The 13,738-nt window shown below is 42.2% G+C and overlaps 1 protein-coding gene across 1 annotated transcript in view; it reads right to left on the reverse strand.

Annotated features, from left to right (window-relative positions):
• Positions 1 to 13,738, reverse strand: part of slc25a13 (solute carrier family 25 member 13) — a gene marked incomplete at both ends in the record, with an annotated part of 43,771 nt that overhangs the window by 13,436 nt on the left and 16,597 nt on the right. Inside the window, 7 exons of the mRNA XM_079231663.1 lie at positions 976 to 1,056; positions 1,353 to 1,405; positions 3,364 to 3,522; positions 4,701 to 4,785; positions 7,253 to 7,337; positions 8,393 to 8,486; positions 13,073 to 13,211. Of these exons, the coding sequence (XP_079087789.1) occupies positions 976 to 1,056; positions 1,353 to 1,405; positions 3,364 to 3,522; positions 4,701 to 4,785; positions 7,253 to 7,337; positions 8,393 to 8,486; positions 13,073 to 13,211 (696 nt within the window). The remainder of the gene's footprint in view (positions 1 to 975; positions 1,057 to 1,352; positions 1,406 to 3,363; positions 3,523 to 4,700; positions 4,786 to 7,252; positions 7,338 to 8,392; positions 8,487 to 13,072; positions 13,212 to 13,738) is intronic.

A 13,738-nucleotide genomic window follows, 5' to 3' on the forward strand; every position in this document is an offset into this window, starting at 1 on the left:
TGGAAAAGAAAGTGAACACTGAAATATGTTATGTTGACTGTATTTGAGAAAAGTACTTGCACACTGTTGCAAACATGCTGAATATCTGTGGCCATAATCATACTGACAACTGTGGTGGAAATTACCATCACAGCACATTCTGATTGAACTCGGAGGAGAGATGGAGAGATTTGGGTTTTCAGAGACTCTGAGTGAGGAGACTTTAGCTCGGTGAAGAAGTGGGACCGCTCAGTGAGATCAGACATTCACTTGATTAAGAAAAATTCCTAACACTGACGTTTTAAGCCTCGGACACACAAGGTTGTACAATGCCATTTTCGACGCACTGTATTTGGGCAATCAGCTTTTTCTGTAAAAGCCACAAATCAGCTGCAGCTCTTTCAGCAATTTCTAAACCGACTTACAAAAAGTCTGTTAAAAAGCTGCACATCTCTGTACCTACTGACCAAGCAAGCAAACATGTTCTGCGTTCTTGTTTGTAGCTTCGTATTTTGTGTGTCTTGTGTGTTCTTGCAAGTATGACTTTTTATTATGGTTTTACTCTGTACCGTTTGTATTCCACGCATGCACATTTCCTGATCCATGGTCCATTCCAGTTTGCAGCGGTGATGCACCATAATGTCTAAAGTATGAGTTGGCATTTAGTGATTCAGAGTTCACATTTAGAACCAAACACCATACTTACATAAGAGTCTTTGTCAAGTATGGTTTACTTTCAAATATGAAAGTCGCTGTTTAATAAATACTGAGAGTAACCTGATGCTTGTGACAAAGTGATTTTTAACATTTAGGCATGTTAATAGTTTTTTTTTCATTTCCCTTCTATATTTTAAAAGTTGACGGAATGAAAGAAAAGCTCTGAATTATAAAAGTCAAAGGTCAATCGGTGATAAATTCTGTCCAGGTTTGTTACCTCTGACCTAGTTTTACACTTTACTAGCAAACATGACAAAATGTAAGAACCCGTTGACTTACACATCCACCGGCCAGGATCTCAGCTCCTAATGGGACTTTTCCATCTTTCTGTCGGGTCTTTCCTCGCACAAAGTCATTCACCTGGAAACACAAAGGTTACAATATCACACAATGAATTTGAAGAAGTTGATATGTTAGAACATGATACTTTGTAAGAACAATATACTGTGAATAATGTTTTACGTAGGAAAATAAGCAGAATAAATCAGGTTACGTGCATGTTACTATAACTTTTCACAGCTATTCCTGTGTTATAGGTGTCGTATCTAATTATATCAAATCCATCAGGAAGATTGAAGAAATGTATGAACTTTATGGATATCCGTCTTAGTGAACGTGCATCCGTGTCTCTATGTGCTTTCTTTGCAGTGACTTACTGTGAGCTTTATGGCTTTCTCGGGCGCCACACCCAGTAGCTGTGGTACGAGACCTATCATTAGAAAATGACGAGATGATTAGAAAAAAAGAGTGCTGTGGTACCCCTACTCACTCACACACATACTCATGCATACATACGCATATACCACTTCCACACACTCCACGTGTGGCTTCCCAATGCATGCGTCTGACCCTGCAAGATCCTCCAGACGCTAATGAAATCTATTGATGTGGAGTGTGGGGACATCAGAGTAGCAACAAGAGAGAGAGAGAGGAAGAAGGGGTAAAGAGAGGATGAAGAGAGAGAGAAACTGCCTCCCAGAATAGAAAAAAGGGCAGAGTATAAAACAAACCAACCAAAAGTTTACGCAGACCTCAATTACAACCCAGGGCAGGATAAAAATAAACAAAATAATCACAACAGAGCACAATGAAACTTGGCCCCCTACCCAGCCCCAAGGCCAGAAGCACACACACACACACACACACACACACACACACACACACACACACACACACACACACACACACACACACACACACACACACACACACACACTCCAAGTTACAGTTAATGATCTACAGTAGTGTGTGTGTGTAGCGAGGCCACACACACATAATCATACACTTAATTTGAAAGCTGGCGAAAAGACCTGATGTCTGGACCTCATAAACAAGCAAACCAAAATCATTTTTGAATTCTTTTGACATACTTTCTTCAAGACAGAATATACATGCAAACACATGACTCGACATGGGAAAAATACACCCAATTTATTTTGGCTTAACCATCAAGAGAGACAGGAGTAAAGATGCTCCCGTCTCTCTCGTTCTGTTTTCTATGAGAGATCTCAGCATTGTGCTGCATTAGTAACTGTAACAATGTATTTTCTTCACACAGCAGATTTTTCCCGAGGTTTTCAGTGAAGGCATTTTCAACTTATATTACATAAATACAGTTTGGCTGTCAGGATACATGTCTGGCCATCTATCTGGAGCCAGACCTGTCTGTCTCTGCGTCTCTGAAGCCATTCCACTGTTGATGGCCTTTGTGTATTCCTCAGAAATTCAAGCATTCAAGTTTCCTCTCGGGAGCCGGTGCTGTCAATCAGAATCATGGGGTTTTAAAAGGGCCCTGCCACTGTTCCAGGGGACCGTTTTTCTATCCATCTTCAATCCGACCCCGACAATACCGACACAGACACTCTAACCCCAGCTTCTGAAGACAGGGCAGGTAGTCATTAGGGATGTCATGCCCTGGTATGTGCGTACCTAAATGCCCAAGCAGTCGCCTGCATGTCCGTGTGTGCATGCCTGCATACTTGTGCACCTGCTCATTGTCTGCGTGCGTATGAGTGTGTAAGTCCAGACATGCGACATCACCACATCGTGACACCGGCCTAAAGGTATGTGGCCTTGCGTGTGACGTTCATTGTCCTACTCTTAAAGTCCCCAGCCAGCCGGAATCACTTCAAAGGAGACAGGTCAACAGAGAGGTGAACTCACACAGTCCTCCTGTCCACCCTACACTTTTCTTCTCCTCTTCCTTCTCTTCACTTTAATTGTCCCTACTGCTTCTTCTTTCTTCTCTCACATCTCAGCCCTTTTTGTTTCTTTCAAGCTCCGTTTTGGGGATTTCACTTCCCGTAAGTTGTTTTTCCTGAAAGCTGTCTGTAAATACATTTTTTATTAAACCTTTGGTACATTGCTCTTTTGCATGATCATGATAAGTACCATGATCTTGGAAATACTGTTATTGAGAGTGTTTTCTACATGCTGAAAAGAAAGATCTGGAAGGTACAAATGATGCATTACAGTGATTGTATAACAGACACTCCAGCACGTATAAGCCACAGTAGCTGCTGCACTATTATTGCAGGATAAATGTGGCACACAGTCCTCAAAGATGGGATCACCTGCACAGTTTGCATCAACTACTAACAGCATTTAGATATTTGACATTACACATTAAAACGTGTGAGGTTTAAATCTGTCTCCATGCACACTGACCTCTGTAAAGGCCGAAAACGCTCTCGTAGCGGACCACCTTCTTGAAGCAATCAAAGCTGTTCTTGTACATGAGCTCTCCCACCAGGGAGCCACTGCTCCTCTGGTTCTGCATGCGGGTTTTCACCAGATCAATGGGGTACACTGCTGTGGCACCCACAGCTACAAGGAATAATACAATGGTTATTTAGACACTGATTTCATGTTATATCAAGGTTTGTTTATTTAAATATCCATATTCATCATTTATTGTTATGACCATCCCACCATTGTCTTCCCCTCAACTTATCCAGCAACTGTATCCCACCCATTTGCCTACATCTTTGTGTTTTGCATCTGAAGACAACAATACAAAATGAAATATAATTTAAAAAAACATTGAAATAGTTGATGAAAATTACTTAAAGCTTCCTTTTCTTTTGAAACTATTAAGAATCACCTGTGTGAAGTGCAACTAAAGATGTATGATTTGTTCCGTTAATAAAGTTTGATATTAAACATTGGAAGTCTCGTAAAGTACGTACAAACCTCACAGAAAGAAGGAGATTTAAGATTTACATTATGAATATGATGTTTTACTTAGCTTTGCTCAACACCAATGAAGATAGGTGAGAAAATATGTCTTTGTAATTTGTGTGAGCTGACCCTTTAAGAGGAAGAAAAGGAAAAGGCGGAGGAGGAAGGGGAAGTCTGTGGAGGTAACGTTAAGAAAGACGCCAAAGTGTTTTGAGTCCCAGTGTCTTCGGCCCGTCAGACGGACACAAACAAAAAGAACCGACCCAAGGCGACAGACTTAATTAGAGAGAGACTGAGAGAGAAGAAGGGATGGCAGACCCATACCTCCTTATTAAACTGTCTCCATTGGGATTGAAGGAGGAGGAGAAGGGAGGAATGAAGGAAGGGAGGAGGAGGAGGAGTAGAAAAACAGTGGGGAGTCTGAAGACAAACACAAGGCCGAGGCCCCACCCGTCACCCCCACCCTCATCCTGCCTCTCCTGATCACCCACACAGGTACAAAAGAATCCACACAGGAGGGTTTTCCCCTGCCGCGCCGAGAGGCGAGAGACAGGACAGAACGAGGCAGATGGGATGGGAAAGAGCGGGAAAGAGAGAGTGGGATCATTTCTCTTTAAGCAGGGTAGCAACCATTGCTCTTGTTAGCAAGGGATAGAGCAATAGAGGGGCCATTGTCCTCTCTCTCTCTCTCTCTCTCTCTCTCACCCTTTTCTTATGAGGACAGCAGAGGTTGTGGGGCAGGTAGACACGAAGGCAGGTAGGTGGGCGGGTGGGTCGGTGCTGGGGTGAAGGTATGCAGAGAGCCAAAAGGGCGTGACTCTTACCCCCTGCCACTGAGCCAAGGGTGAACCTGTAGGCCGACTCTGCCACCTGGACGAGGACGGGGCGGGAGACGTCACTGCCCAACTGCTGCTCACACAGCGGGAAAGAGACAATGGAGACATTAGTGCAGCAGGAACGAACTAACAACAGTGAGACATGACACAAGACTGACAACTGTTTCGGACATTCATTTCTCTCTACCGATTCACATAGACTTGAATAATGATTCTTAAAAAAACGTTGCATGCCACACATATGATTCCACCACCTTGCAAGCTTCATTACCAGCTATTAAATCAATCATGTGTCACACCTGTATAGTGTATGACAGCAAGTCCAAATTTCATGATGAACACTTGTACATAGCATAATGGTCAATTAATAAAACTATGCGTACAAGAAAGAGAGTGGAAAGCTACCCAAATAAAAGACGATGTAAATGTTGTTTTTGGTGAGGTAATGCACAAATAGACATATACTCATAATATACAAACATGGGTTAATATGTACTCAAGATGTTGAGTATTTGGTAACCTGTAGTATAATAGTAATGCAAAAAGCAGAGCTGCAGTTAATGATCATTTTTCTAAACAATGAATGTGTTCATTATTGTTTGGTTAATTTTCTAGACTATATAATGTCAGACTGAAATGTCCGCCAGCTCAAGATGACGTCCTCACAATGCTTCTTAATTTACTGTGATATAAAAACAGAAAAGCTGAAAACCAGACAGGCATTTTTACTTGAATAATTTGTTAAAAGAATAATTAATTATCCAAATTGACGATTAATGTTTTTGTTGATAGACTAATCAGCTAATAGACTAATCATTTCAGAATGACATACAATAACTGATGAAAGCAACACAAAGCCCTGCACAAGTGATCAATTGGTGGATTACTGCTTACATTTTGGAATTACTTACATCACTTGGAATGAATACGAAAATTCAGCACACCTAACGATTGCTGCATTCACACCAAAAGCGTTGCAAAAATTTGCTTTTGGTGTGAACGTAGCATAAGAGGAGCATTTGGTGATCTTACTACAACCTTGTGATCATCACCATGACATGCAAATAGCAGAAGAGTGTTAGTAGCCAGCTTTTGGTCACACTCCCCTCCCACCTGAGGTACCTGTTGCCTTGTCTGGTATGCCCAGCCCAGGCCTCTCGACCCTAGGGAGAGTGGGGGGTGGGTTGTTGTAAGTAGGTAAGTAGGTGCATGTATGTGTGTGTGTGTGCGTGTGTGTGTGTGTGTGTGTGTGTGTGTGTGTGTGTGTGTGCGTGTGTGTGTGTGTGTGTGTGTGTGTGTGTGTGTCTGTGAGAGAGAGAGAGAAAGTGTGAGAGAAAGAGAGAGAGAGAGAAAGAGAGAGAGGGGGGGGGTGGTGCGATGGGGGTCTCTAGAACAGGTCCACCTGTCAAAGTAAACTCCCACCCCCTTCCACAATTCATCTCCAGAGGTTTTCTTCCTGTTCAAATGTCTCCTTCATACACAACCTTCTCCACCTCAGCCCTCCTCTCTCGCTGGTACAACTCGGCAATACTAACTGGCAAGATGTTTGAGGGAGAAAGAGGGGAACAAGTTACAGGGATATAAAGAGAGAAAAGGCCAACCGACAAACATGTAGAGAAAATAAGAGAGAGGGAGAAAAAAGTAGATGAAAAAAGGAAAGAGAGAGAGGCAGCAAAAGATGAGGAGAGAGAGAGAGAGAGAGCTCCAGCTAGCTGGCGGCCAGCCCCTGAGGCCAAACCACAAGGGCCTAAAGTGGCTCATTGTGGTGGGACTGGCGTCTGTGTAGTGCTGGGCCCCTTTGCTTTCTCCCCTTTGGCCCCCGCCTGCTCCAATATGGCCTGGCCAAGCCTTCTCTGTAGGGCTGGAACCCACCAGGCAACAAGACTCTGACCAAACAGCCAAAGATGGAAAACAGTGCTCCGCTCATCTGTTTGGCTGTCCATACTACCTTCATCCTCTTCTTCATTACAAATTTCTCTTGTTCGCTGAACTCTCATCACATCTATCTTTTGCCATGTGAACCATATTTGAAGTTCATGAGGCCTCGAGGATGGCTCTTGTCTTTATTTTCTTGGATTCGTGAGTTTTGTCTGTTTGTTTTTTTAAGACACATGTCAGGGAGAAGACTGTAAAGAATGTCTCTTTCAGTTTAAGTCTGTGAAGGGAGGTTACTTAAACACAACTCGGTCTGAACTTTAAAAAAAAAGAAAAAGGAATTGACAAACACTGGCAGGTTTTGAGGGCAAACTTTCCACTTTACATCTGACAAAACTTGTTTGGATTTGTGTTTCCTGTATTATTTTTCTTCTTTTACTGACATGTAACTCTAAAACAATGTCTCAATGAATGAATTGTGCGATTCATGCCAACATATCAAATCAATGGGGGATTAATTACTTGTGAACAGGAGATATCATTATCCTTAATTATGAATCTTAGTCTTCTGACATCAAACCCTAGAGAATGTACTGAGGCGAAAAAAAGAGCTGCCAGTGTGGAAGAGGAAACCAAACACATCAACAAGTCTTCATATTCTGTACCTGTCTCTGGACCTCAGCCAAGTTGTAGGGAAGGGCGCCTTCCTCCAGCGGAGCGATCTGCTCAATGTCCACTAAACCAACACATCTGATGAGGACAGAGAGTGAGAGTGAGATGTATAATATTTCATCAATGCATCACCAAGTCCATGACCTTTGGAAGCACGATCTGTCACTCTGAAGTTGCGTGAAGTTTACGGATACTTCACCATCTTTCCATGTGAATATTGTGGCATTAAAAAAATCTAGGCCTGTGCTTGGCATGATTGAGTAAGACAACCGATTTATTGGATATGACAACTCCCACTCCTTTATCCTGTCATCCAAGTATAACAACGATGTTTAACCTTTGGATGTAAAACTACGGCCTTTCTGAGTCTTTCCATTGCATCTCTATGGCGGTCCCAGATTTCCCAGGCTGAGGGAATATTGAGGCTATTATCTCTCGCATCTCCAATCAAGGGGAGTGGAGAGGGCTATTAAAGTATCCCATTGCCCAGAAATAATAATCAGGTGGTGTCTCAGGCCGGGGTTAGGAATTATGAGAGCACTGGTTGGGCCGCGAGGCAGACGCAAAGGAAGTGGGGGAATGTGAAACTCATACAGTTGTTGTGTGCCACGGATCACGGATCATCAGGGGCTGGAATTGCCCCTTTTTTTAAGAGAAATGGGAGTTTGGATTGGTTTTGGACTGAAAGAGGATTCTCTGGCACTGACGTAGTCATGGCTGATTCTTTTGATCCTTTGCAGAGAAGTTTGAGGAGGTAGAAAGCGCTCGTCTCCCTGAGGTATGGACCCTGGGGCTTAAGGTGCACTTTGGGGGGAACGTGTGGGATGGACTTACGATGCTGTTTCTCCATTACAGCTGTCACACAGCTACAATGTTATGAAATGATATTTCTGTTGTTAGTGAAATATAGAATGAATGCCTAAACCATCTTGGCTATCATACCCACATTACTAATCATGATTTTCTTGGAGAATCTCCACCCCTTGACAACATTAAAAATGAAAAGCAAGTTATACACAAAACACTGTCACATTATCTATTATTATGTGTGTGCGTGTACGTGTGTGCGTGTGTGTGTGCGTGTGTATGCGCGTGTGTGCGTGCGTGTGTGTGTGTGTGTGTGTCCGTCTTACCCACGGGGCTCTGACAGGTCAGCCAGCTGAAAGAGGATGTCGACCTCCATGGGCGTCACCTGACCAAACCTCTGAGCTGCAACAATGAACTCCTCTACAATAAAGATAGATACTTATTGATTTAAAGCATCACACTTTAAGACACAGACCAACATTTGCAAAAATACAAACATAAAAAAATGGGTTAAGACAATAATACATGAAAATTGCAAATTCATCTATCTCCCACTGCTAATCTGTTTTCAGGCCGTAATGGCAGCAAACTCAGCAGATATTCCAACACCCGTGAGGATTTTCTCTGCCTTGATCTGGGGAATCCCCAGGTAGTTCCAGGGCAGATGGGATTTATATTATTCCTCCAGTGTATTCTGGGTCTGGGGACCTCCACAGAGAGGCGCTCGGGGAGCATCATGATCAGATCACTGAACAACCTAAAGCAGCCTCCTTTCAATGCGAAGGAGCTGCAAACTCTGAACTCCTTGTGAATATTTAAACTCACAGACACCGACTCAAAGCTCACGGACGCTGCTACAGGAGCGTAGATTGACAGGTAACTCAAGAGCCTTAGTTTCCATGTCACCACGGGAGTACAAGGGTACAACATCCGCAAGACTGTGAACGGGAGACCAATCTGGCTGTCCATCTCATGATCCATTATCCATACCCTCACTAGCAAACTTATACCTCAAACTACTTAAGTCAAGGTAGCAATTCTTTCTTCACTCAAAGCAGGCAATTGGCCGTCTTCCGGATCTAAAATTTGCAGCTGCACAGCTGGATCCAAACGGCACCAGTGCATAGGTCAAGCCCTGATGCAGCAAACAGAACTACGTCGTCAGCAAAGAGCAATGCAATAAAGATGTCACCAAACTGAACACGCTCAACTCCTTGGCTGCATTATGTCCATGGATCTGTGACAAGGAACCTTGGTGGGTCCCAAAGCCAAATGAGAACATGTATGAGAACATGTCTGACCTAAAGCTCTGAGTGCAGTTAAGCAAGGACTGGATGGCTCTGAGCAATCACCCTGATACTCTATTTTGATCCAGCAGTTTCCATGCTAGTGAATAGCTGGTCCACTGTTTTCAACAAGAATACAGAATATGTATTGCTTCACATAAAGGCACAATAAACCAAGATTTTATAATTCCAGATCATTATAATTATTATAATTATAATTCCAGATCATTTTTGTTTAGGTTCAAGATCTATCTATCTATCTATCTATCTATCTATCTATCTATCTATCTATCTATCTATCTATCTATCTATCTATCTATCTATCTATCTATTCTTTTTTTGCAATAGGAATTTAATTAAGTAATATATGCACACACTAAAGCAATAGAGCAAATTTGTCTTGGAGTAAACAAAAATAAATATTGTATTTAATACCTATCTGCAGTCGGCATGTTAACTTTGTCATGTCATGTATTTTTAATGACTGGGTGATATATTAAACACTGTCATTACAACATGAAAATAAGTCAAAATATCTAGTACTGAGATGAATGAATCACTTAAAGCCATAATCTGTGATCACAAACAAGAGCAGTTTCTTGTGAGTGACATCTCTTTTATTCTTATCTGATTCATAATTCCATTGAACCATTCATGATACTGCATCATTGACTGAGTATCATCCATTGATATTATGTAACATACAATGCACAAACAAAATATGTGTAATAAGTGTGCATTTGCATATTTACTGCTAAAAGGGGAAAACAATTCCAGTTGCATACATTGTCGGACCTTTAAGTCCTTTTTTCCACAAACTTGGCCGATATACACCTACATCAGTCATTGATTTTCTGCGTTTTCCAAAACAACTTTTGATGTTTTAAATGTTTTGATTTTTTATGGGGATTTTTCCCTGATGCTCTGCCACTCACACCAGTGTGTGACCTGGTTGCAGCGAAGTGAGAAGTGTCAAAGCATGTTGGATTCATCATAAGAAAACTAAATAGAACATGTGGCCGTGGAGAGTTATGGACTTCAAGAGTTCTTCTGAGGCAGCTTTAGTATGCCGTAACTTAAGACCTGATCTATTGTTGGTGGAATAAAGAACAGGTTGACTGTAGGCTGGCTTACAGTGGAGGAGTCAGCATTGTTTGACCTGCTTTATTCAAAGAGCAGCAGGCTGGGGTTGTGACAAAGTCGTCCTACACTGGAGCCATTCACCCCGCCAAGGCTCAGCTTACCCCTGAGGTATGCTCTCTTTCTCACACAGACACACACACACACACACACACACACACACACACACACACACACACACACACACACACACACACACACACACACACACACACACACACACCTGACTGACCTGTATACCCATTTTATGATTACCTGCCTCTCTGTGAAGTGGTCTAGTCCACAGAGTACTAAATGATAAGCAGATTCCCACATAACCACATAACTGCCTCGTTTACACACAGTTCCTTGATAGTATATAAGCTATAAACATGTGCAGCAGTCAGCAGAACAAACATCACAAAATCTGTTTGGACATCGCTACTGAGATTCCATACTGAAACTTAACAATTTAAGAGCACTTAAAAAGAGAGATTGTTCAATGTTAACTCTCTAAACCGTTCTTTGTTAAGACAATTGCTGTTTGTTGTTAATCAGTGCCCGATGGAATATTATATTATGAATTGTGAATTGTATAGCCCTTTTACACAGTGCATTACAAATGGGTTAAAAAAGAAACAAACACCTAAAACATAAAAGGAAAAAACTATTAAATGCTTTTACAGAAAAGCAAGTAAAAAAAAGAGTCTGATTAATATTAATTGATTAGCTCTGAACACAAGGGGAAGTTGAGGCTGATAGGAAATGGAATTATTTTTGCAACTACTTGGACACAAACAAGAGTATCAACATTAAATTTAGATCTGATAATGTCACTTTATGAAAAGTCAGGGGATCGCCCAAGTTGTTAAAATGTTTCAACATTTGAAACCACAAAATATCAAACTTGGTGGCGCTAGACAAAATGTTAGGCCATCACCAAAGTCAGTACGCTTCGCCCTCGGTGACATTGAATGTCTGGACACAATTTTCCTGGCATTCATTCTGATATTTACAGTGATATTTCAGTCTGGATTGAAACAATCTGATATAAAAAACAGCCTGAGTTTGTGACATGGTCAAGAAACCCTGCTGGTTAAAAAAAAGAAGTTCTGGCACTATGTAGTAAAGATGGATTTAAAGTATTATGTCTCTTCACAAAGATGCACGGTCATAATTTGCCATGTAGTGTGCACTTCTGGCTCAATAAAAGATGTGTTCTGTAAAAGTCTCCTGTGCACGTATGCACACAAACGCTCACGCACATGTGTGCACTCGCTGTTGTGTAGGCGTTAAGCACTATAATGGCATCCCCAAGGCAAACAGTGGCCTTGTTGCACATACGGAATCAATCAGGATTATTGCGCATGTGTGCATGCTTGGCTGTGTTAATGCTTGTGTGTATGTGAGAAATGTTTGAAATCGTGTGATACAAAATACATACACACTTGATACATGCGGGTGTGTGTACAATACGTGTTTGTCGGCCGACCAGCGCTACTAGCAGTCCCAGAGGAGGCCTTAATGACTCAGGCAGTGGAGGGTGGATGGGTGGTGGCTGTGGAGGGCTAGCTGGCTACGGGCCACCACGGGTCGAGCCAAGCCCGGCCTCGGTTCACTCATGGTGGGAACAGCCTGGGAGCACATGGGCTCTTGCTTTGGGTCAGCTATGGTCCACACCCCTGATAAGGCTTCAGATAGCATCACACGGCTACACGAGTGGCCCTGGGCCATGGGGAGAGAGCTCAGAATGGACGACCAGAGCAGGCGAGAGGGAGTCATAAAGAAAGAGACAGAGAAAGGTAGAGAGACAGAAAAAACTCTAACTGGGCTTTTTGCCAAATACTGAGGAAAGGAATGAGAGACAGCAAGGGGGAAGCAAGTGAGAGCGATAACGATTTAAAGAAACTAACCATGGGAGACAGAGAGAAATAGGAAAAATAAAATAAGGCTCTCGGATCAATAGATAATAATACCAAATGTCCATCACCTTGTAGCTTTACAACTTTGCTCAGTAATTTAAATGATTGAGTAAAGAACAATCATATCAAATAGTTGTAACTATCTAACGTGCACAATGATCTACAGGGTGAGACACCTCATCCTGAAAAGTGAGTATATGACTTGTATCAAATAAAGCATTCCTCTTGTTTTGTCTGATTTTGAATAGTTGAAAATCTCATTGGCAAACAAAACCATCCCAAGACAAGAAGCAGTGGTCCTCAGATAAGTGCCAGGATGTCTCACAGCCTCCATCAGGGATTGTGGCTATGCAGTACGTGTGCTGGGTCAGATCCAGCGTGCCCATTTAAATGCCACCGGGAAGGAAGAAAACCAAACACAAACAAGTTTCCACCCTCAGCACACACAGACGTAAATACATTATCTGGAAAACACATTTGATACTGCCTGAAGTGTAGGACTGTAACAGTTTGTGCATCTGAGAACAAACAGTATACACGCTCACATTTGTGAGTGTGTGTCCTGCATGCTGTCTGTCTGAGAGAACCTCATTAAATGTGAGTGCATATATAAACTCATCCACGGGCATCTGATTTGTGTTAGTGCATGAGCCTTTTTGTGTGTGTGTTTTTTTTCTACCTTTGGTGACTTCCACATCCCGGCGGTGGCCAGCCATAGTGCTGTAGATCTTTCTCATCAGCTCCATGTTGTTGAGAAGCGAGTTGAAGCCGTTGAAGTATGAAAAGCTGACCTGGTGAGAGGTTGTGCCACCCGCAACCTGGACAAGGATGGAGACACATATTTTAACATGTAATAAAATCTTGCAGTAAACTCACATTCACAAACACAATCACACGACACTCGAAACAGAACAAATGCATCTAGATATTCTGATCACGTGTAAGACAAAAACATCACACGTCAAAAGGATATGTTAATGAACACCGGTGGTTAATCATCGACGTTCCTCTTTATCATCCCTCCACAGGGAAAAGTAAACCTGTCTCAACCGCTACTTTTTCCATCACACAACGAACACTCTTAAGGAGTTTAATTAACTTTTTTTTATGAGGTGGAGGAAGTGATAAAAGAACAGAAAATAAAAAGGTAACGGATTAAAAATAGACGCTGGGCTCTTGAGGACATTCCAGACTGCACACAAACTCTTTTATGTGAACCAGCTTCCCATCTTTATCAAATCAGGCTCTTAAACGCTGAGAGGAGCCGCTCACTGCTGTCCGTTTGGAAATGCGTGTTTAGGTACATTTCATAAATGTTGTTGGCTGTTTTGGGTAGCTTAGGCCA

This window comes from Taurulus bubalis (genome assembly GCF_910589615.1).
Source record: "Taurulus bubalis genome assembly, chromosome: 16".
Classification (NCBI taxonomy): domain Eukaryota; kingdom Metazoa; phylum Chordata; class Actinopteri; order Perciformes; family Cottidae; genus Taurulus; species Taurulus bubalis.